The 24,052-nt window shown below is 43.6% G+C and overlaps 2 protein-coding genes across 5 annotated transcripts in view; both read right to left on the reverse strand.

The window, feature by feature from the left end:
- col12a1a (collagen, type XII, alpha 1a) overlaps positions 1-17,740 on the reverse strand; it is a 53,361-nt gene extending 35,621 nt beyond the window's left edge. For 2 of the 4 annotated variants that reach the window (XM_086275527.1, XM_086275525.1), the window contains exons 1-13: positions 14,420-14,843; positions 12,966-13,071; positions 9,458-9,577; positions 9,231-9,374; positions 8,715-8,768; positions 7,365-7,628; positions 7,111-7,275; positions 6,710-6,883; positions 6,316-6,606; positions 5,613-6,215; positions 4,873-5,151; positions 4,517-4,792; positions 4,154-4,426 (exon numbers count right to left, since the gene is read on the reverse strand). In XM_086275527.1, the coding sequence (XP_086131653.1) occupies positions 4,154-4,426; positions 4,517-4,792; positions 4,873-5,151; positions 5,613-6,215; positions 6,316-6,606; positions 6,710-6,883; positions 7,111-7,275; positions 7,365-7,628; positions 8,715-8,768; positions 9,231-9,374; positions 9,458-9,577; positions 12,966-13,035 (2,713 nt within the window). In that variant the 5' untranslated portion in view covers positions 13,036-13,071; positions 14,420-14,843. Of the gene's footprint in view, positions 1-4,153; positions 4,427-4,516; positions 4,793-4,872; positions 5,152-5,612; positions 6,216-6,315; positions 6,607-6,709; positions 6,884-7,110; positions 7,276-7,364; positions 7,629-8,714; positions 8,769-9,230; positions 9,375-9,457; positions 9,578-12,965; positions 13,072-14,419; positions 14,846-15,982 lie in introns of those variants that run through there. The other 2 variants (XM_086275526.1, XM_086275528.1) reach the window with 2 other exon arrangements.
- Positions 17,741-17,892: 152 nt separating this feature from the next.
- LOC147306614 (cell cycle control protein 50A-like) lies at positions 17,893-23,524 on the reverse strand. Its single transcript, XM_086275529.1, has 7 exons — positions 23,052-23,524; positions 22,239-22,358; positions 20,727-20,834; positions 20,549-20,636; positions 20,267-20,410; positions 19,547-19,756; positions 17,893-18,899 (listed from the first exon to the last, which is right to left on the reverse strand). The coding sequence occupies exons 1-7, from the start codon at positions 23,292-23,294 to the stop codon at positions 18,706-18,708; spliced, it is 1,107 nt and encodes a 368-aa protein (XP_086131655.1). The 5' UTR covers positions 23,295-23,524; the 3' UTR covers positions 17,893-18,705.
- Between the last annotated feature and the right edge of the window lie 528 nt (positions 23,525-24,052).

Here is a 24,052-nt window from a genome sequence, read left to right on the forward strand (position 1 = left end):
CATATAAAGATCTGACGAAAGGGACGGAATGAACAATGGCGGTGATAAACCACCAGACATCACTCATCTGTCTCCACCTTAACCCCTGAGGATGTGTTTGAGCACTGACAGTTTTCTCCCTTCATAATAAGAGACGGTTGGAAAAACTTCTGCAGAACTAATCACATATCCTCAGCACCTCTCCTGACAGCTCTTTAATTTTCCATTGAAGCAGAGGAAACCCGATCCAGAAATGTGCGCTCGCTACAATTGCAGATGCTGTGCTCGCCGTTTTTCTCCTTCACTCTCTTTTCCTAGGAGACTGTCATGAGAGGAGAAAGCTGCAGAAAAGGCAGGGAAGGGAACTTTGCGGTGGCGTCTCGCAACGCACGGCCAGCGCACGCCTGGCTGAGAGGGACGCTCGTGTTGAGACAGCTCTTCAATCTGGCCGCCATATAGAGGAGCTGGATATCTCACAGGAGGATGAGGATGAGCTGCCACGCACAGCCTCCCACACAACCTCCGGGATCCTGATCCTCATTCAAACACCTAACCCACTGCGGGCGAGCAGAGCAGAGCTGACCAGCTGGGTGGTCCCACTCAAACCTCATCTATCAAACCTCACCAAATGAGATTTAATAAAAGCAAAAATGCAGTTGAAAAGAATGTAATGGAACAGAAAAGTCCTATAAATGAAATGCATGATGATTTCAGGCCCTGCGACTTATCCAGTCTGGCTGAATTGGAAAGCGAACGGAAGTAACGGCACCGGGCGTGCCTGCCAAGCAGAAATCTGCACCTTGAGAGCAAAGAGAGGAGGCACTTGTCAAGCGCAACGGCCACGGCCACAAATTAATGAAGAGTTCCAGATTTATGGATACCATGAAAACAGCGTGGACCGCTCATAAATACCCAGATTGTTCCATCAAAAGAATTATCTTTGCCAAGCAGATGAACTTGACTGACTTTACCGGCTGTGCGTGAACCAACGGTGGAAAAAAAAAAAAAAAAAAAAAAAAAATCACAACATAATGGTTTCTGCAGACAGCGGCTCACTTTTCATCAGCACTTGCAGACAAGCTATAGAGAAGGGGAAACACATGCTCCAGTCCAAGCAAAACCTCTACAGCAATGCAAAAAAACAAGTTTCACTTCTTTTCTGCACAGTTTGTAGTTCAGTGCTTGGTTACAAAACACATGTTTAGATCTTGTTGCATTGTTTACAGTGCCACCTATCAAAATAGAACAATTATAGCCGCCTCTATATAACACCCCACCCGCCTCCTGAGCATCCTACCCATCAAGGCGAGGAACTCTCAAATTAAGATCTGGAACGAGGGTGGCTCACAAAATAACAGTAAGGCCTCACCCATGTCTAGAAAACCGCATATGACACAACCGAAGCTCATCTGAGAGATTTCCTGCAGGGCATGTGCCGACATAACCTTCACATCTGCAGCCAACGACGTCTAAAGCTCGAAAATATAAATGACTGCAGACGGCACTTGAAAGAAATCAGTCGTGCCAGCAGGCAAGAGAAATTCAGAGGAAACACGACTAACCTGCCAGCACTGTCATTTTACGCAGCTACATAGACTCAGGTGGGTCACTGTATATATTACCTGACTAGACTGAGCACGCTTGCTTTCTCTGCAAACTCCTTCAAAATCACATCGGGAAATACATTGTGCCATCTCAGCACTGGCAGCCAGGTTCAAGCTTCCTTCGCTTTATTGCTCTTGGTCAGCTAAGACGTACACGTGGGCCACGAAGATCAAGCCTTCAGTGTCTGTCAGCCAGGGTTGCCTGTCCCTAGTCTTTTTACCTCAAAGGACCTTTTACAGTGGTGGAAAAAAATATGTGGCACGCCAAAGAGTCTGGCACTGCACAAAATTCATTAAAGGGATAGGTTAAAGAGGAAACCGAGCCAAAGCGCTACAACCTCACCTGGTGCCAAGCTTTTGTGCAAGTCAAAGCTCGAAAGTCCTTCATGGCATAAACACATCAGAGGTGTCATGCAGGTAGTTAAGCATTTGATAAATGAGGGGTTGAACGTTTGACCTCTTAGGGAAGAAACAGCCCTTTATCCCACCAGGTCACCCTGAGGCATTGTGGTTCACATTTTCAAGTACCCTGTTTTCCCTCTGCCTTTCTCTCTGCCCCTGCCTGTCCTTTGCCCCACCCTGGAGGAAGATGAACAGACGGCTCTCCCTGAGACGAGACAGACAGCTCACCCAGCTTTCAGGGTCCTCTTAGGTAACATCTTCCACATGCCGACTAACACTCCCACTCCTTAAGTAAATAGTTAGTGTATAATATCCACATTTAACACATTGATGTAAGCATTCTGTGTCACACCTTCTCTCTGCTCCCACTCGTTTCAGGATGATTTAATTCTGCTCTGCTCAAGGCTTCTGTATTGTCTACCATCCTCTGTTGGCCGTGAGAGAGGCCTTTGTGCGAGCCACTTTCTTCCAGTTCTTGCCTACATGGACTTCACAGAGTGGGTCACTCAAAAAGAGTGGCACACAATGAGATCAGTGTTTAGGCATGCTGATATCATGACAGCTTAATAAAAAATGCCTAAACAGAGTGCTTTGTCATGGAGCTTTTTCCTGTGGGGGTGTGGGGCTGACTGCACAGATTTGACCTGTGGAGACGGCTTTAATCCAGACTGGGCTCTCCGGTCAGTGTGGGAACAGCAAGAAATAAAGACGAGACCACTTTTCATCCACATTTTTATGGTCACCGAAATTTACACAAAAATGCTTTGTTGAAGTTGTAAATTCAAGACGGAAATTTAGTTAATTTTTTGCACTCGAGTCTTCTTATTCAACCTGCACTGGGAAGCCTATTAAAAGCAGATATATCCAGCACGCAGGACCTCGCCAGTGGTTTCAATGTAACAACATAATTGTAAAGACCAAGAAATGTACTCTTTAATATGTCCAAGGGCTTAAATTGCTTTCAGAGAAGACTCTGATTCAAATGAGGCACAACTTAGATGTGATGAAAAACAGCCACCGTGCCATTTTCATCTTGGCACTCGACAAGATGAAGAAAACACAGTCCCACTTTTTCTATTACTGCAAAATTCATTCTCTGATCTTTAACTACCCAAAAAGGACTCATAAGTGAAATCGGCCAAGTCTACTTTCTTTTTTGCCCTTTTATTAACAGTTTGGCCAAAACAACAGCAGACTTTATCTCTTCACACATTATTGAGATTCAAATTATTGTCCGTTTAAACCACAATTTGGGCCAGAACAGCTAGCTCCCCAATAAAACTGAATGCACAACTAATAAAATTCCTGATTTTATAAACAGAATTTGCAATCAGTAGCAATTACTGACAGAGAGACAACCCCGCTGAGCGACTCTAACACAATCATTCGCGTGTCATAGAGATGCAAAGGTCTCAGCAGGCGAGCATATGCCTCTCAAAGTCAGTTCCAAGTCATTCCATAGGTTTACAAGCATTCCACACCCACTCATTTCCATCTTACTGCCTTCATGGGTGGCAAAGTCACCCCGAGCTAGGAGTCCAGCCCGTTCTCACTCCTGAGGCGTAATATGCTGATGATTTGTCAAGTCCTGAGGCGTTCCTGAGGAACACGAAAGGTGACCACCCGCGTTCTTATGCTACGCGCCGGGTTACGGATGAAATCCAGTAGAATGACACTCCCGCGGTATTCCAGCCCTAACCTTAACCCTAACCAGCACTTTAATGACGTTTTAAACAGATTTAAGTAAAACGAACATACATGTGTAGATTGATTCCAAACGGTTCTCATGTTTCCTCATTTTTCAGATCTCGTAACATAGAGACGTGTTGGGTGCTCGGAAGCGTAATATATCGATGATTTGTCACGTAGCGTGAAATATTACGCTTTAGGAGTGAGGACGTGTTGGGGAGTCTGTGGTAAAAGAACGCTTACACATTCCATATTTTTCACACCAACCTTCCAAACTACTACACAACTTTCACTTTATTGGTGCAGGGACCTTTAGAGGACAGGAAACAAGTTCCCAAATGCGTGTAGTTTCACAATAGGGGGCCTGTTAAGCTGGAAATACTAAGCACATCTACAAAGCATGCTGCAAACACTGGAAATAAACATGATCCGACTGTGCTTCAAAGGCTTTAAAGTACCAATATGGCAGCGTCTCTTACCTTCTAAGGTGGTTCCGGTGCCCAGGAGAGGATCGCCCAAACCAGAAGAATAGCGAGCGCTGACAAACAGCTCATACTCAGTGGCTGGCTGGAGGTTCTTCAGTACAGCCTGGGTGGTGTCTCCTTTGACAGAGATCTCCTTCCTCTCACCTCCCTCAGCAGGTTTGAAGGCAATGCGGTATTGAAGAACATTGCCAGGAGCAGACCTCCACGCCAGTTTCATCGTAGATATTGTTTCATCGAAGACACGCAGGTCACGGGGAGAGCCGCGGACTGAAAACAGATCAAAATGCATCATTTCTCAAAATTCACATTTCTCAAAACTTCAGTTTGACAATAGTGTCAGCAGTTGTCCTCGCTCACCCTCCTTGGTGGTTCCATCCACCTGCATCTCGCTTCCAAGGCCGGATGCGTACTCAGCAGACACAGACACACGGTAGGTAGTGATGGGGAAGAGCTCCTGGAGGACTATGGTGGTCTCTGGGCCAAGGGTCTGAGCCTCCAGTATCTCTCCTGTGCCGCTCAGCGGGATGTAGGACAGGCGGTATCTGATCACTGAACCCGGCGCGGCTTGCCACGACACCTTGAAACTGTTGGTTGTTTCTTCTGTCACTCGTAGATTTCTTACAGCTCCTTGTTCTGAGAAGAAAAACGCAACTCTTAGATGCTCAGTGTTTTTATTTTGATTACATTCTGTTAAATTCAGGTAAATCTCTTACCTTCGAGAGTTGTCTCTTCACCCGTCAAAGGGAAACTGTCTCCTTTATCATACTGAGCAAAGACATTGACTTCATAGGTGGTGAGGGGATAAAGATGGGGAAGGACAGCTGTGTTGGTATCGCTGGGCAAAGCCAGGGAAATGTAGTCTCCGGTGACATCTTCCGCCTTGCGGAAACGTAGCAGGTAAGACAAGACATTGGCAAGAGGAGGTACCCAGGTGGCACGGAAGCTTCGGGAGGTAATTTCAGAAAAGCGCAAATCGCTCGGTGGAAGCAAACCTGAAAATCAAAGAGGTAGTCAGGTAGTTAGAGCCTCACCTGCACGTGACTTTTATAAAGCTACTGTAGTTTAACAAATATGGATTTCAAAAGTTGAGATCTTGAAGCACTGGACGGCACACTGGCTGATTGTCGAGTGTTTTGGGCTGCAGCTCTCGGTATCACTCGAGCTCATTCAAGAGGCACGTCCGTGGTTTTTGTGGTATGTTTATTGGCAACTCTGATGAAATGATTCAATTTTGCCATGTCTGACAGCAATTTACAAAATATGTTTCTCTGTTTAGCTTTTCCATGACTGCTCTGGCTATTTGCCACTACGTCAGCGGCTAAAAATGCAGTCACATTTCAGGGTCTAATATCCTGTGGACCAGTGTGAAGGTGCTAACACATGGAAACCATCAGAAAGAGAAGTAAATCTGAGCTCCAGATCATAGTAAAGGAGTTGATCTTCTTCTACTTACTTCTCTTTTTGATGTTGAGCAGCTCCTGTTCAATCCTCAGACAGATGGACTGAGTCAGCTCCTTAGAGATCCTCTGAAAAGCGTCAAAGTCCTCCACCTCATACACATGGGTGTCAGTCGGTGGATTAGCGATGGCCTCCAGCTCTGATCTCACCGCATCCTTCACGCCAACAGCAAATATTTCCACATCAATATTCCTCAGTTTGGTGGCCGCATCCCTAAAAGAGTCTGACGACTTTCCGTCTGTGATCAGGACCATGACGCGGGGGACGTTCTGTCTCGCTCCACGAGCTGGGACGAAGATCTTCTCCCTGACGTAAGTCATGGCCCTGCCGGTGTTAGTGGAACCGCCGCGGTAGGGGAAGGTGCGCACAGCTCTGACGACAGCGTTAATGTCATGGTGAGTGTTGAGGGCAAACTCGGTGTATGTGTCGCGACTGTACTGGACCAAGCTAATCTGGATTTTGTTTGGTCCGATGTCAAAGGAGTTGACCAGAACCTCCAGGAAGGCACGGACTTTTGCAAAGTTTTGTAATCCGATACTGTACGAGCCATCGACCAGCAGGACTACATCGGCCTGCACATCCACTCCCAGTGAGCACTCTTGAAAAAGACAGGAAACCAAGTCACATGACTGCCTGTGATTCATTCACGAGTACATCAAACTTAAAAGCTGACCACACATGACAGCAAACCACCTCACCTGTTGACACCTTGACAGGCTGCGTCTTCTCCAGTTCAACGATGGGTTCACTGGGAGTCAGACCTTTGAGTGCGTACAGGCTGATTTCATACTCGGTCTCGGGGGAAAGGTCACGGACGTTGACGGATGTCTGTCCAGCCCCAATGTACAGCTCTTGGCGTTTCATGCCGGGCAGCATGGGATTGAGGGTTAGCTTGTAGCCCGTGATATCACCCAGAGACGGGGCCCACGTCACCCTCATTGACTTGGATGAAACTTCTGTGACCTCCAAGTTGGAGGCTGGCTCCACCACTGTGGGAGGCATCAAAGTAAACAAGATGCTGCACATCAGTATACTGTAACAGCATTTTAGATGAATCCTGCATGGGCATGTATTAAATATCACTTGACTCACTCTCCTCTCCGCTGACCAGAATGTTCAGCTGCTCGTCAACACCGGAGCACACTTGTGTTATGATCTCTTTCTGGACCTCCTGGATCATGTCAAAGTTGGGCACATTGTACACGTGTTTGCTGTGAGGCGTGGAGGCTATTTCCCTGAGCTCATCCTCATCTGCTCCTTTGATACCTGCGAAGGAAAAACAGTAACTCATGTGTTAGGACTGTCTGCTTTACAGATGTGATTTAGGGCATTGCTTATGTTAGGCAATACAACAGTTTGACTTTTACTGGGGCAAAACTGCATCTTAAAACGAGCCATCGATGGAAAATCAAATGGTTTCTGAGAACAGGCAGACTTTCACATGGGAAAGCACAAATCAGAAAGGAAAAAAAACACTGAATAATAAACCATACCTAGGACAAATATTTCCACTCCAATGTTCCTAAGTCTTCTAGCATGCGCCTCCACTGGGTCTTGGGATTTTCCATCAGTGATGATCATGGCTACCTTTGGAAAAGCTTTCCTGGATCCAGCTGCCTCAGTGAAAATGTTTCTCACCAGGTACTCTATGGCATCGCCTTTAAAAAGAAGTTCATGTGTATTTTTAAGTCCTCGCTCGCAATCAGGTTAAAAAACGTGATTCAAAGCCTCCTGATAAACATCGTACCTGTCATGGTATTTCCTCCTTTATACGGAAGTGAGTTGATAGCTTGGAGCAGGTCTCCTCTCCTGGTGTAACGAGTGAGGGGGAACTCTGTACGAGTGTCTGAGCTGTACTGAACCACCGCCACACGGGTTTTGTCCTCGCCAATGTCAAAGGCCCCTGCCAGCGAGCCGATAAAGCTCCGGATGTGTTTGAAGTTTTCTCTTCCTACACTCCAAGAGCCGTCCACCAGGAAAACCAAGTCGGCTATCGCACTGACCGAACACTCTGAGGACAGACGGCGGACAGGAAAGACCGTCAATCAGGAGAACAGTCGATGAGAGAATGAATAAACACACTTTAACTGATTCGTATTAGGAATGGATTGGCTTTCAACTTTTGGTGAACGATGGGGTTAAAATCTCAGAAAGCAGAAAACTACATTCTTTACATCTCACGGTGATATTTTAAATCATGGCATTTCTTCTGTCCGTCTGAATAAAATAAAATCTTTGACAGGTAGTTGGACGACTGAGAGATGTGCATTCTTGCATCAAAGGAACTCTGAGCCATTGCCAAAAGTGGGCTGGTGGAGTTATTCCAGCAGACTGAGGCAAAAATGTGCCTTTGTAGACTAAATATTCAGCAGAAGTTCCACTGGTAATATCTACTTTTAAACACTGAGATCCTCAAGCTTTTAAATCACAGATGCAACAGAACATTTAAGTTGAAATGCTAATTGGCAGGGCTTATGTGGATGGACTTTATAATCCTCGCTCCCTGCACTCTCATTGACTCTAAATGCGATTCCTCCTGTCTCACATGAAACATTCAGAAAAAGGCATCTTCAGTCAAAATGCTCTGACTTAATGTTTCAGAGGATCTGCACTCATGGTTGCAGTTTCCAATCATCATATGAGGGAAAAGTGAGCACGTCTGCCCATCAGTCACCACGGACAGTTTGAATAAGCTGAGGAAAGTTTGCAATGGCGACGCTTGATCAAAGCTGAACTCGTACCTCAGACCTGCCTCCTGCTCCTTTCCCCTCCAAAATCGTTCTCCTTAAGGGTTGAAGCTGAGAGCTCAAGGGAGCTTTTCTCTTGCAGCTTCAAGCCTTCCTTTACTTTTTTTTCTTCCTAATTCTAACCAGGCTGCTGGTTAGAATTAAAGGAACCAATGTGCCTTTCCACTCGCTGCCAAAACCCTGTCTGTCTACCCAGTTAGAACCCAGTAAGATGCCTGACCAAATTATTCCATGGGAAAAATATTATGATGACAGTCAAAAAGGAAAAAATACATTTTAAAAGTTCGGAAAGCCCTGCGAAAGGTCGGGTGTGTTTGGATTTTGGCCGACACTGCAGTAAGCATACTCACTGATTGCATCTGCCTGTGGCCTCCTGACTCGTCCGCTGCTGTTACTGGACTGGACTGAAACACAGGAAACACTCGGTGAGTTAGCGCCGCACATTGAAGCCTCACTGTGTACTTTTTCACAGCGGAAAAAGGCAAGAAAATCAACACATCATAAAAGCAGCTCCGTACGCACACAAACGCTGCATTAACTACAAACAGCGAGCAATTCAAGAGTCGGTAAACAGATGTGATTTTTCCCTTTCCTAGATTTTTTATGGCTGGATGGAAATGCTATTACTTGACTTTTACTAGCATATTATATGATTAAATTCTCTCCGTGTTGCCGAGGGAGTAAATGCTTTGTATCAGTGAACATAATTCAGAGGTTTCAATAGCCAGCAAGGAAAAGTGATTTCCTGATGTCCTGAATTCACATCAGGACACAATAAGAACATTATAGAGCGTAAAAACATACACTTACTTTTTAAAAACCTGTTTTCCACTGAAAAATATGTTTATAAAGCATAATCAACTCACTGGTCAGTTGTCCAAAGATGGGGATGCTCTCCTCTGAGCCATAATAGGAGCTTATTGACACAGAGTAGTCCAAGTCAGGGGTCAGGTCAGTGAGCAATGTCATAGTGGCAGATGCATCTAGGGTAAAGTCTCTGGTCGGTTCATCTATGAGGAGCAAAGCAGGAAGTTAGAAAGCTGCTAGGGTTTCAAAGCGTTTGTAGTGTCAGCACACCAACACACGCACTGACCTCCATCCGGCACTTGCACTTGTATTTTGAAGCCCTCTATCGTTGCCGAGGGTCTCAGCCACGACATTTCCACTGTATTCTCATTTAGAATGTGAAATTTCAAGTTTGAGGGCGGCTCCACTGCAAATAAGAGACGAAACGCTGTTAAAACACAAGACGCGTGTGACCGTGGGCGTATTTCTGATCAAATGAAATAAAAGGGCATCTTTGATTAAACATTCACATTAATCCCAACGACAAACACTTCGTGGCTGAAGCGGACTTGTTCGTTGTTGGGGCCAAACACACAACACGTCCCTCTGTGAGGGTGACAGGTGAGCAACACGTGACAATGGAAAAGTGTGAGAAGCCATTTTGGAGCAAAATGGCGCTTGTTTGAGTTGCCCAGCCGAGACGGCCCGGCAACTCAAGCACTGGCATACACGTCAGTCTGTGCACGAATCCACGCAAACGCCACTAAAGTGCAGACACTGAGTGAACCATCCAACACATGCTAAGTGCAGTTACAACGCATGCCCCACATATTAAACTGCCTTTATGATGGAGCCGAGCTCAGAGTAACAAACACAACAGTGACTTCATTCTTAAGTTACCGATTATACAATGGAATCAACGATGCCATGTAGCTGTTGGAGTGACAAAATGAACACCATATGTTATATACACAACGTATATAAACATATCTGAGGGACAAAAAAAAAATACTTTGTTGTTTATTTGCTTACGACTCTTTACAAAAGCGTGTGGCACACATCCATTGCAAACCTTTCAAAAAGAATACACAATTCGTCACCGGCGACTCTTGTGTACTTTTTCCAGCAGCAGCATAAATGCACAAGAAGGTGTGAGAGAACAAGACTTCCTCAGACAACCAAATGTGCTTTTACAGAGAAAGGTGTACATGTAAAATAAATATGAGAAGACATATACAGTGTGAGAAGACCGCAGGCCTTTACATGGAGCTGACTTGATGACAACATCATGCAGTGTGTACATGAGAAAGTTGTTTGACTCAACAACTTTGACCGGCTGGACATTAGTTTCCATGTACAGAGACAGAGATGACAAACATATTTTAGAATGATATTCTTTCTTACGTCTTTAGGCTGCAGGCAGGCACAGTGTTAACGTTTGAGTACGTGAGTACCACACATGCATTAAAGTCACATCAGAGTATTTCAGGAACTAGCAGCAAACTTCTGACTGCGCTTCTGTCAACCAGGTTAACCACTGTTAGAGTCGGGTCACGGTATGGGTGTTAGTTCATATTTTGTGAGCTCATCTTTCAGTTACTTCTCATGTAATCATGCAGCTCTGAAAGTCTTTTCACTCAGTAAATTAGTGTCAACAACACAATCAAATTAATTGCCGTGAGGTTAATGAGGTTAGCGCAACCAATCTTACGTGGTCCTCTGGTGCGGGTCCTCGTTTGTCCGTGTAGTGGCGGGGACGCGAACATGCATAAGATGCCACGGCATGCGGTACTGGGTGCATGCTTCATAAGAATATCATTGTAAAATATACTATGAGGAGGAAGCCATAGCTTGGGACACACTGAGTGCACAGGCAGATGACAAAGAGGAGCCCACCAAATATTTAAAAACTGGCATTGGAGGATCACCAACCTGGCATCTCAACTCAAGGAGCCCCGGTGGACCATGTTGCCCCTGATTTCTCCACGAGTACTCATCTCCAACACCAAAACGGTACGGGTGTATAGTGTGTGTTGGTACTTGGGTGTGGATGAGTTGGGGAGGGGTAGTGAGTAGCACAGCGTGGACGATGAGTGGAAAATTCAGCTGCAGGATGCGCCTGCCGCTCCCACGTTTGTTCATGGCGAGCTTGTCTGAGCATCTTGTTTTGATTTGCTACAATTCCTTTCACCGCATGTCTGTCTGCTCTAAAAAAATGTAGCTGAGGAACAAATGTGGTTTTGTCAAAATAATCGCGGGTAGGTTATTTGGACTTTGCGGTTGTGTTTGTTATATGGACGTCTGTCCCATCAGCTCATAATAAAGGACACTTCTGTCTTCCAGGGGCCAGAATCTGGCTCCCGTTGTGTTACCTCAGTCTCCAGCAGTCAGCCAGCCAACCAGCTATCCTGACCTGAGCTGCTGCCAATAGGAGAGACCAAGAAGAGGAGGAAAGAACACTGACTCTCCCAAAGAGGCAGGACAGATGCCAAAGTAATTCCACAGCCTGTGCTGACATTAAACATTACTGCATATTAACTTTCCATATGTCCTGCAACTCAGCATTTTCACAAATGCCCGCAAAGAAGCTCGAGAAAGGCTCTTTGTCTTTGAGCTGTCTGAGGATTAATTGGCTATTCTCCTATTTCATCTTTCCACTCGGTTAGCGGAGATACCCGAGCGCAGACTCCTCTGCCGTGCGAGAGCAGGATTTCATACCCCCTCTCTATGTGTCATTATTTTGGACTGAGATGTTTGAATATTTAATTACATTAAGTCATTTTCTGTCAGAACTACTCCTGCTACAACCGATTCCTAACCGTTGATGATGTTTTACATCATGTCGCATGTGGAGCGAAATCATTTAGTTTCTACTGAAACTGTAACGTAGAAGCGTGAAATCAGTGTTGGGAAGGAAAAAGCCAGACACTCGAGTTTTAATCACTTGCATTTTTCTTGCACAGATCCACTTCTGTCCACTAAATGACTCTACTCCAGTACTGATGCACTTTTCACATTTCTATTTATTATTAAAACTGAAATGACTGTATTCTACTTTATCTTTTGTGCTTTTGCTGTCATGCACAATAATCTAATGTTTTAACAGCTGTTAGAACCACTGCAAAAGAAATTTGCATATGTTTTAGGATCTTTCTGCACCTTTAGTGTAATGATGATAACATTTATGTAAGCCAGATTAATCGGTGCGTAACTACCTGGTTTGGGCCATCTTCCCATTTTTGCTTTGGAAAAAGTGTAAAACGGAAATAGTAAAAACTGTGCTAAAACATTTATAGGGAAACATTAACCACAAAATGCCTTTTGTTACACTTGTAGTCTGTGCCTCGCTGTTTAATACATTCAGTTAGAAACTGGAAATTAAATAAACTTTCGTGTGCACGGTTTCTCACATGTGCCAAATGTGGATGAGAAACTTGCTCGTGCATTATTGGTTTAAAACTCCTAAATTACAGTTTAATTCCAAGTGAGTGGGATCTGGATTTGGAGTTCACATCAAAGCAAACAATGAGTCCTGATAGATACATTGGGAAAATATGCCACTACTGAGGAATAAAAGCATGACAGACATCAAGGAATCAGTCACATAGTCAACATATCATACATATGAAATAAGATTAACTTTATTCAGTCAGTACAAACAGTTCATGTTTGGTTGTGATGAATCGCTCACATTAATTCCAGTAGCTTCAATAAGGAGTGGAGATAAGAGGTAAAAATAGAAAAGGAGGAGATAAAGACTGGACAGAGTTGAATAGTGTGTGTGGGGAGAGTGAGGCCAGATGCTTTGTATTTACCTTGAGCATCTATGGAGGACAACAGGGCCGCCAGGAAGGCAGCCGTGGCCAGAGACAGCCCTATCTTCATGTTTGGCTCTAAAGGGTCAGCAGCGCATCAAAAAGTCTGCAGACAACAACAAAAAAGGACATTTGCACATCTCAGCTCACTTTTACACTGTGGTGTAAAGGCATCAGCTTTACACCTAACGTAGAGCTGCGTCTAAAGCGTGACCTGAGAGCCTTTACAATTAGACAGCGTGCACGCAGTTCTCCCTGGATCGTGTTTATTTGAATATAAATCTAGATAAATAACTTTAATTAGTCAGTCATCGCTTTCAGTCCCGACACAAAAAAAAAACTGCTGGATTCACCTAGACTCCTTTACACAACCAACCACACCTTGCTGCCTTCAGTTGACTCGCATGGCCTGAGGGAGCACTTTTCTTACCACTGAATGAAGCTCTGCAGTTATTCAGTAATAAGAGAATGAAAGAAATATCCAACACATGCAATTCAGTTTTGATTTTCCAGTGCATAAACTGGAAAATTGATGCGTTTCTGGTTGTTTGCCAACTTTGGCAGCTTGCTGTGCGGATCATTACATCCAGCATAGACTCGCTGGTTCTCGTTCACATAACACCTACGGGGATGAAGACTGGATGATTAATTTTAAATCATGCTTTTTATTTGTTTTTGTTTCTAATGTCTCTGTAAAGCACTTTGAATCACCTTGTTGTTGAATTGTGCTATACAAATAAACTTGCCTTGCCTTGGAGGACCTCATAGTATCACTAAGTCTGTGATATCACGGGCTACTCTGTGATGATTCATTTTCATGTATATGAAAATATATTACTCCTCTATCCTTCCCTAAATCTTCACTATGATCCTAAGGGTTCCCTTGGGAAAAGAGAAAAAAAAAAAATCACAGAAGCAAAAATTTGTTTTTAATACATTCATTTCCTGTTGCAGATTTACTTGGATGTGATTAATTTGCATTTTTGACATTATTTTATTATTATAAACTCATGAGTCGCCCTCACACGGGACACTTCAGGCTGAACTCGAGTTCTTTAAACTTAACCGCAGGCTGTGCGCTCCGCCTGGTGCACATGTGAGGACACTGCAGCCCTGGATCCAATCGGATATCTTGGATCATATAAAACACAAATATTAGGCTAAATCTAAGTTACTACAGGCTTACCTGCCTCTCGCGGTGGCTGCATTTAAATCTGTTCAGCTCAACAACAAAAAATCGAGCTCTTATCTTAAATCTTCTAATCTCAGATCAACAACTCATTTCAAACTTCTATAATTTGCTTTAAGAGCATTCAGCTTGGTTTGGTGATCAAAGCGCATTCAATTGAAAAAGTGTGAATAAAAAATTTAAATATCGTATCGAAATTTTGTGAGGAAAAATAAAAGTTGATCTTTATAACGTAATTGTTAGAAATAAAAGTTTGTCTACTCACCTACTGAAGTTCCCCCAAAATTCTGAACGGACCAAACGTGAGCGCAGCCCGCTTGAAGCCTCCCCCCTCAGGAAAGTAAGAAATTTCAGGAGCTGCTCCTGGACCCCCTTTCCTCTCTCTCTAGCTACTGGAAGCTCCACCAGCAGATGTCCAAGAAAGGAAAGCCTCTTTCCAAGTGGGAAGAATCTTTCCACCATCGGCTACTTAATAAGGGGGGAGTTCCCAGCTCTCAATTTACCATCATATGGGCTTCTTACGAAAGCTCCGTCCTTCACTTGATGTATGTCCCCCGCTAAGACCGACCGGGTGTTCGGAAATTACATTTTTCCCAGCATTCGTTCGGTCTGGCGACGAGTTTCCAGCGCCAATTGTGACTTCACAGCAGGGGCACCTTTGGCCAGAGCGCACCGAGGGGAACTTTCTTATTTGCGCAATGAGCAACTTTATCCAGCTTATTTACACAGATGTCAGCTGAAATTAAAACTTCACCTTTTCATTTATAAACAATAATTTTTTTGTTGTCATTCTCCCCATAATGCGCTCAAGATGCTTAAAGAAACAAAAGCGAAATCACATCAGTCCGTTTGTCTTTCAAGTTTATTTAAACTATAAAGGACTGAGTTTAGTTGGCTTTTATTGGGGAAGCCCTGGATTTTGAGCAGCAGCTGCTCCTGAAACTGAGAGTCGAAGGTTTATGGCGCCCTCTAGTGGTCATACTAGAGATAGACAGCAGCTTGGGAAAGAAGTCTAAAACAAGGGTGTCAAACTCCAGGCCTCGAAGGCCGGTTTTAGATCTCACCCTGGGTCAACACACCTGAATCTAATGATTAGGTCATCAGCAGCCCTCTGGAGAACTTCAAGACATGCCGAGGAGGTCATTTAGCCATTTAAATCAGCTGTGTTGGATCAAGGACACATCTAAAACCTGCAGGACACCGGGAAATTCTTGGGATATTTTCCCATAGAATAAATGATTTTGTAGGTTTTAATTAAAAATACCAACATTCCTTTAAAAAGAGAGTGACTGTGATTTATCTGCACAATAAATAAGCAGTGATCTCAAGCATCTGATACTGAACTTTTACAGAGTTACACCATGAGACAAACACCCAGGAGGGTGCTATAACAGTGATCAGACAAGAGACAAGAGGATGCAAAGGGGTCTGCATGGGATCCTACAGCCATGTTGGTGTAATTAACTGGGAATGCTTTTTATTGATCTTGTTTCACTGTGGCTTCCTGGGCATCACAGCACTAACAGCTCAACATATCCACTCCTTGTGAGGAGATCAAACAAGAATTACAGATGTAACCGAGATACAACACAAGTTAATAATCTAGACTTTAAACAGCCTCGATGATGCATCGTCAAATTACAGGCATTTATCTTTAGAAGACAGTTTGGGTTAAAACGCTGGGGTCGGGACGCGGGCGTGTTTTATCCAAAACACAGAGTGAGACATCTGAAATTAGCCTGACTCATCAAATCTCAGACGAGAGCTGACATACCAAACACACTGAGACTTATTGCGGCTCTGTGGAGCGGAGCGTCCTTTGACCCACCCTTCAGATGATGATGGGCATGCTGTTGTCCTCCTGATCAAAGAGGGGGAGGAATGAAAGCACATTATTGCTTCAAAGGCTTCAGTTTCTGTGTTCATGCATCTAAAAAAAAACAAAGAAATAATATAAAAATGATTTGAGCAAATTTCTCCCAACAAGAATGTCTAAAGTTTGCTTGCAAAGAGCTCGACTCTGGTTAACCACAGCAATCAAATGATGTGCTGGAACAGTGTTTGTTTTGGGCTCCAGATTTCTAGTATTATGGAAGATCAGCAAAGCCTGGCACACTCTGAATGTTGACTTTGCAAGATTTTTTACTTGCAGCACACAAGAATAACTACTAAAGCCCAGCTCCCCTACAGGCGGAGATCTTTCAATAATGCAGCAGGTATCTCACATATTTATCCTCCAGGCTACAAAAACGTCAAGGTTCTGTCTCCAGAACCTGCAAATCCAAAGAGACCCTTTCATTTTACTGTAACTCACTGAGAAATACAGCCTGTTATCCTGTACCTCCATCTAAAGATTCACATAAAGTAAAAACAATATTTCAAGCAAACATTTGCTTGTAATTTACTTATAATAAGCTTTAAGACGCCACACTGCTGGAGGAGTCTTGTGATCACAATGATGCACAAAACAGCAGCGTTGGTCAAAAGTGAACCGACAAGAAACAACTTCACTTCAAATCATCCCAAAACCACACAATAATACTGAAAGATCTTCACCTTTTCTGCTTCTGTGCTCTGTCTGTCTGTGGGAACCACCGGACCTACAATTAGGCCCTTAAAGGCTGATAAAGCCAAATGGCGACACCTGCTGGTCAGCCCTGTCCGTTGCAGTGAGTTCAGTTAAAAGATGAATTCAATGGTATATACCAGGTTTAGGCAATGCCAGGCCCCGAAGGCCGGTGTCCTGCAGGTTTTAGATCTCACCCTGGGTCAACACACCTGAATCAAATGATTAGTTCATTACCAGGCCTCTGGAGAACTGCAAGACATGTTGAGGAGGTCATATAGCCATTTGAATCAGCTGTGTTTGATCAAGGACACATCTAAAACCTGCAGGACACCGGCACTCGAGGCCTGGAGTTGCCTACCCCTGGTATATACAGTCCATAATTCATATAACGTTAATTAGGCATGATCTAATTACTGATAAAAGTCTTCTTAACAAAAGTTAGCTCCCCATTTTCCCCAGTTCCCAGAGATTATCAGCATGGTGTGTTATTGATGATCGTCTTTGTTGTGTATTTCAGTGTCTGAGACAGTCAGATTTCATTTAACGTTCTGATGATGATGATGTAATCAGCTGGTAAGACGGGCGCGACTGAATCCAGAGCAGTGAGAGGAGCACAGAAGCATTAAGAGTAGGAGAGTGTATAAGAGACACATTAAACACAACCTCCTCCTTACCTGGATAAGTGGTGCAGTCCACACAGGTGAGGCTTTAAGTACAAGGACTGTTTTTTACATTACATTTTACAACATCACACCATTAAGCATTAGTAAGGTATGAGATAATGTTTCATTCATATATCATTACTCCTCCTTAGTATGCCATTTATCAATACAGATGTGTTACTGTTGCACCACACAGAGCTATCGCTGCTGGTAATGATCATTAAAATATATCTGGATTTATAAATGACATACTAAGGAGAAGTATATAATGATGTATATAGTGATATATAATTGACAAATTAAGCACTTACTAATACTTTACCAATAGTGTGACATCATTATAAAGTGCTACTTTTTATGTGTTTAAATTCTTGAGGGGATTGTTTCCCCTTATTTCATTAAGTTAATAAAGGCCAATAAAACACATCAACATCCCTACAAATCACAGTAGCATGGATAATGGAAGCAGTGGGAGTTCTACCATTATAATCACAAATGACAGCGATACATTGACCAAGTTCTTTAATTGGACCCTACAAACCTTATAAAAAGCCAAGGAGCTCAAATTGAAAGTTTTAACAGCATAAAAAACCAAGAACAGTCCAGAAGGGCGAAACAAGGGGGAACCGAACAAACGGGACACTTTTAAAGTGCATATCGTTTGGTCAACATTAACCAATCAGACGATTTCACACTCTGGCCGAACCACTAACAAACAATAAATTAAGAATTCCTGTGCTCCACCCACCCAGAGACACCACCTTTGAATTAGGAATACTGTATAAAGTAAGTTTTATGAGTGATAAATAAAAGACTGGCTCCTCGGTCACAGTGGAGGGCAGAAAAGCATATTTCTGTTATTACTTCTTATTAATGCTTTATGACTCTTGAATATCAGTATTTATCCAAGCAATCATAATCACCTTCAGTATTCAAGGTAATCCCAGAACCCACAGAGGTATGTCAACGAAGTGTTACGGTACATTCATCAGCAGGACATATAACTTTACATAATATGGACAAAAACTTGCATTAAAATTACATACATCCTTCAATAATTAAGCCATTCGCAAAGCACTGCTAAAATGAAACAGGTACTTTGATAATGTTCAGATAAATAAAAGACTGCAAACCTGAAGACAAAAAAAAAAAAAAGACATTCTCAGCAAATCGGCCTGAAGCTATATACACAGAGACACACGGAGACGCCTCGCTACGCTTAAACACAGCTTTGATGAGAAACTGGAGACGCTACCGCACGACAGCCTGGTACGGCGTACGCACTCGTGCATGCAGAGGCCCGAGCGTGGAACGCGCCGTTTAGCTTGGGATATCCGCACTGGTGTTGCGGTTGTCGTATTTGTGGTGGATGATGAGCAGAACCACACCCAGGAAGAAGCAGATGGAGCCCACGGTGATGTAGGCGATGCCCAGGAAGGGGTTCTTTCCTCCCATCCAGGAGATGGTGCTCAGGATCATCCGCTTGCGACCATCAAAACTGAGTACGGGGTAATCTGATTACATGCGGTTAAAGAGAAACGACAGAGCGCGCGCACACACACGAACAACGATACACCCTTAATCTACTGAGATTCGAGAAACCAGAAAAATGATCTTTTTAAATATCTTTACACTCAATGGACACTTTATTAGGTACGCCTTGCTGTTGTCTTCACAACAGACTTAATGGCACAGTTTCAACAAGGTGCTGGGAACATTTTGATTTTGGAGATAAGGACAAACTCCTGTTTCACCACATCCCAAAAGTGTCTCTATTGCTTTAAATCCATTGACTTTGCAGGGCATTTGAGTGCACTGAACTCTTTATCACATTCAAGGAACCAACTTTGTGACATGGCGCGTTATCCTGCTGTAAGGGCCAACAGTAGATGGATACACTGTGGCCATAAAGGAATATAAAATAATAATCTATTTGTGGCCCAGAGTGGATACTTGAGTATATGTAGATGTGTTTAAAATATTTATATCTGCACACCTCTTGAATCAAAAGCTTCTCCGTGTGCTAATCAAAGAAGCAGAGATACTGCAAGTAAAGACCGTCTGATCTGTTAAGCTTTATAAGACACAAAAAACTCACGCTAGCCTGTTCAAAGCAGCATGTCTAACTCTAGTAATGAGATTACTGGAATGTAAAGGATACTGTAGGTGATGTTCAACATATAATTCCCGTTGGGGAGAGTTGGGGTGGTGCCAGACTTCTTCTGGATGATGCGATAGAGCTTCCGAAAGGTGGGCAATGCAGCCGTGCGCATCCACACGATGAAGTCCTCATTGATAAAGCCGTTGTTATCAGGATCCGACGGGTCCAGCTCGTACACCGGCTTCGCCCAGTTCACCGGCTTCGCTGTGTCTGAGAGAGATGAAGACAAAACCCAGCTGGTCATTGCAACTCGAACCTGCGAGCCTACAGGGTAGGGATGCACCGATACCACTTTTTTGGAAACGAGTACGAGTACTTGCATTTCAGTACTCGCCGATACCGAGTACTGAATAAAAACATGATTTAAATTTACAGGTAACAGCTTTAGTCCTATAATTTAACAAAAAATAAAACAAGGGACTGGCTTGGAATTAAGAATTATTATTTAAAATGAAAAGCATGTTGTATGCAACATATTACAGAATAAATAATTATGAAAAAAATATTTAAACAGTGACAGTGCAACTCACTCACTCGGCCCTTGTGATTAACCCCTTACATGCCGCTCAAACATAGACAGGTCTCAGACCGTGGTATCGGTCCCCGGTATCGGGGGACTTTTAACGAGTACTTTAGAAAATGTGGTATCGAGGCCAATACCAGATACCGGTATCGGTGCATCCCTACTACAGGGGCCTGTGAACTGTGTGCAGATGTCACCTCGGAAAGCTAAAGTCAGGTTGCTGTTTCCAGCAGGATTCCTGAATTTCACATGCTTGTCCGTCCACCACGCAATGCCTTTTTTTACCAGAGGAACTTCAATTTTGCTGTTGTTGGAATCGACGTAGTACAGCACCAGAGTGTCTGAAACACATAATCAGTATATTCAGTACAGATATCAGGCTCTACAAAGCTTTAACACAGCAGTTTTAAACTGTAGATAAGACTCCAGTTAAGCTAAACAGCTGAGAGAGGGAAAGTGAAGTTTTTCAACACACTCACCATTGAAAAGGCTGTTAGCTATGGCCCCACACGGAGCAATGGACACATCTCCGCTCTTACGGTACGGCTCACACTCCTTGCTGGGATCCTGGAAAAAGGACATAATGTTCACCTGATGGAAGAAACATTCACTGGATTCTCTGAATTATCTATAGGCACAAAAAGTACAGCAGCATACCGTCAGAGCAGACAGGTCACCGTTCAGCTGTCTGTCATCTCTGGACTTCACATAGCGTCTGTGGTTCTGGTAGAAGTTGGACAAGCCGTAGTACATGAAGACGTTGCTCTGTACGAGAGAAAAGACGGCATCGCTGACAGAATTAGGAATCAGTAACGACCAGGATGAATGAGCAGCTTTTCCGTGACAGGGTCTTACACACAATCTCTATGATCAACATAAATCATCAAGAAAATCATCAAGATTAAAAGATTCCCCTTCGGAAAACAGTGATGGAAATTCATTTGAACTCACTGGTTACTGGGACTGGGAGATAAAACCAAATCCAATGATATCCATGCATATTTAAAAATAAATAATACATTTGTAAAAAGGTTAACAACATAGAGGGGCTTTGTTTAATGTGGGACATGCGTCTTCTTGCCAGTCTGTGCCTTCATAAAAGGCTGTGGTGCTTGATCAGGTAGTGATGTTTCTCCCACAGCGTTACGGCACCGGTGTCATCTTTGTTTCGAGCAATCAGGCCAGTTTTACAAACTGCTTTTTGTGCGCACCATCACAGCTCACCTGGTTGAGTTAGCAACCCATATACCACAGGCTGGAGTCCTTACTGCAGGGGCCTGGGTTTGAGTCCGCGCAGGTTTATTTGAACCATTTCATTCCTGCTCGCTCTCCCTATTTTCTCTGCTGTCTGTTAAATGAGGACTAAAAAGCCCTAAAGTAAATTTTAAATAACCTCATTTTATACCTGTATAAAATGTTTTATACAGGTATAAAATACCTGTATACCTACTCCAACCAGAGACAATAACAGGTGCTGGAAATCTACAAGGAATATAAAAATAACATGGTACAACGCAATAGTGCTGCTGCAAAACGACAAGAGAGCAGCACTCCAGAAAATCATTAATCTTGCACATTCATAAGCGTTTGATTTCAGTATGAAGAGAACGCTGAAATAAACATTTAAAGCCCAGCTCATTTATTTTGTTGATCAGTGCTGCTGTTCGTTTCTACACAACTCACTTCATCAGGTTTGTTAAACTGAAAGAGCACATGATTCCATTTTCTGTTGAACGTGAATAACTTTGTTGACAAAAATACTTCACCTTCAGGTGATTCACTGTTCAGGATGCAGTGTACTTAATACAAATACTTCTTCTGCTTCTCAGAAAAGAAGCACGCAAACATTTTAATTAAAAAAAAAAAATGCTATTTTACAAGCTAAATGCAAGCTGTTAAATGAGACGAGTGCAGACGAGCAACTGAGAGCTTTTTATAAATAATCAATGAAGCCTTCTGAAAGCTGCAGAGCATATTTTAAACCTACAACAATCAATAGTAAAGCAGCCTCTAAACAAACCTTGAGTGTTTTTTGTTTGTACTCAAAATAGATCTTAATGGACAATTATTGTTAGGATTGCACAAGCAGCACTCTCCGTCCTGCAGGTAAATGCATGCATTATTCATTAACTTCCAATGCCTGGAAGCTGGTGGGGGATCTGAGCTCACCTCAAACGGCTGGAGCAAAGTGAAGTTGACGGTGCAGACACAGGGCTCTGTGGTGTTCCAGGTGAAGTTCTTTGCACAGTTGTAGCACGGGCTGTCACTGCTCACACCAGTGTAGTCGATCTGAAGCAAAGAGGAAATAAACTGATGTTGAAATACACTCAGTGCTCCGTCTATTCAGTGCAGCAACATGACTAGAAGAAGGTACAGACTTGAATCAAATACAGGAACACTTTGTTTAATGCACAGGCAGCAATCACTTATGATCACAGCAGCCCTCAAAGGCCCACTGCGAGGCAGGAACCCCGGACACATCCTGTGTTTCTTACCTTCTAGTCCAGCTTTGTTTAGACTGTTTTGAAGCCATGTGAAAGCCACTTTAGAGGCTGTGGTTTGTGGTGCTGTTAAACCACACTGCCCAAACTATGATCAGCCACACTGATATAAGCCGTGATCACTTTCTAGCCTCATTAATATTAAATATGTGGTGCCGACTCCCCATGTCTCTGATGTTTTTACCATCTAATATCGACCTTTGATACAAGTGTGTAGCAACCACATTTAAAAGTAACGTCGAATGAATGCGCTTCAAACTGAACTTCAACACTATGTTGTTCATCTTTACAATTAACATTGTTAACATTGGCGTGACGTAAAGAAGCTACGTCACTTATCGAAGAACCACTTATTCCTGTTTAGTGAGCCTCCTTCAGCAGGTTTACTGTGTGTATAAACGGTGTGTAGCTACACCGGGCTGTGTAGGAGAACCGAGAAGAAGCCAGAGTCGGTTAAAGGCGGACAGGAGCGCGACTGTACCTCAAACTCTTTGATGTTGTTCGATGTGACGTACAGGCCGATGCCGATGGGGATAAAGATGAGCCCAATGACGAAAAAAGCCGGCAGCACACTGCCTGCAGTGAGGATGGGCTGCCAGGCTGGAAGTCTCTGCTGTTTGAACGCCGTGTTGTCCGGTTTCTTATTTTTCGAAAGGCCAGTGCCGCTCGAAGCGCCGGAGTGGTGTCCGTCCTCTTCCTTAGCGTTGTAGCTCGACGCCATCATGGCTGCGGTCAGCTTCGAGTTAAATAATCCTCTCTGACAGACAGCCGAGCTGCTCCGTTAATCCCACACGTCAAGTAAGACACAGAGCGGTTAGGCAAAGGGTAAAACTGTGAGCGAAGTGAACTTTACCCCCAGTCTAATGAAAATATCTGCTCATTGTAGCGCTGACTTCTTGTTTGCCTTCAACTGCGGTTCTCTCTCCAGAAGAAGAAGCCGGAAGCTTTCGAACCAATAGCAAGAAGTAGCGTAGTAGTGACATCATCGCAAACATTAGGGTAACGCCCCTTTGTCACTGACAGCTGATGGTACCTGTAGGCGTCTGTGCTCGGGTTTTAACGTGAAGGCTCTACATGTTTGACTGTTTTTAACCTTTTTTCTCTGTCGTCTGTCCCTAGAATCCTCCTCAGTTACACCAAACCTCTGCACGTCCTCCTTCACTACATCCTTGAAGCTTCTTTGTTGTCTTCTTCCTTTCTTCATACCTGATAGCTCCATATTTACCATCCTTTGTCCAGTGTCTCCTCTGTCCAAGCTATCTCAACATCACCTCTCTAACCTCACTTCCTGGTCACTCCCAATGAAAACCTTCAAAATCTTCAGTGTCACCATCTCCAAACCATGCATCACAGCAGGTCTCACTGCCATCTTGTAAACTTTCCCTTTCCCTCTTGCTGCTATCCTTTTGTCACAAATCACCCCTGGCAGTGCTTTCCGGATGATCTGATATCATCGTGTTGGTGTTGTTCCCACATCATCAT

The sequence above is a fragment of the Aulonocara sp. 'chitande type north' Nkhata Bay genome, linkage group LG19, assembly GCF_057382095.1.
Source record: "Aulonocara sp. 'chitande type north' Nkhata Bay isolate Kocher_YH1m ecotype deep benthic linkage group LG19, A_spYH_male_GT1.1, whole genome shotgun sequence".
NCBI lineage: Eukaryota > Metazoa > Chordata > Actinopteri > Cichliformes > Cichlidae > Aulonocara > Aulonocara sp. 'chitande type north' Nkhata Bay.

Excerpts from the sequence above, each read along its gene's own strand:
- LOC147306614 (XM_086275529.1), bottom strand. The coding sequence starts at position 23,294 with ATGATGGCGTCGAGCTACAACGCTAAGGAAGAGGACGGACACCACTCC. Across the intron at positions 22,359-23,051 it reads ACAACATCAAAGAGTTTGAG|ATCGACTACACTGGTGTGAG; the intron begins GTACAGTCGCGC and ends TCTTTGCTTCAG. Across the intron at positions 20,835-22,238 it reads CTTTGCTCCAGCCGTTTGAG|AGCAACGTCTTCATGTACTA; the intron begins GTGAGCTCAGAT and ends TCTCTCGTACAG.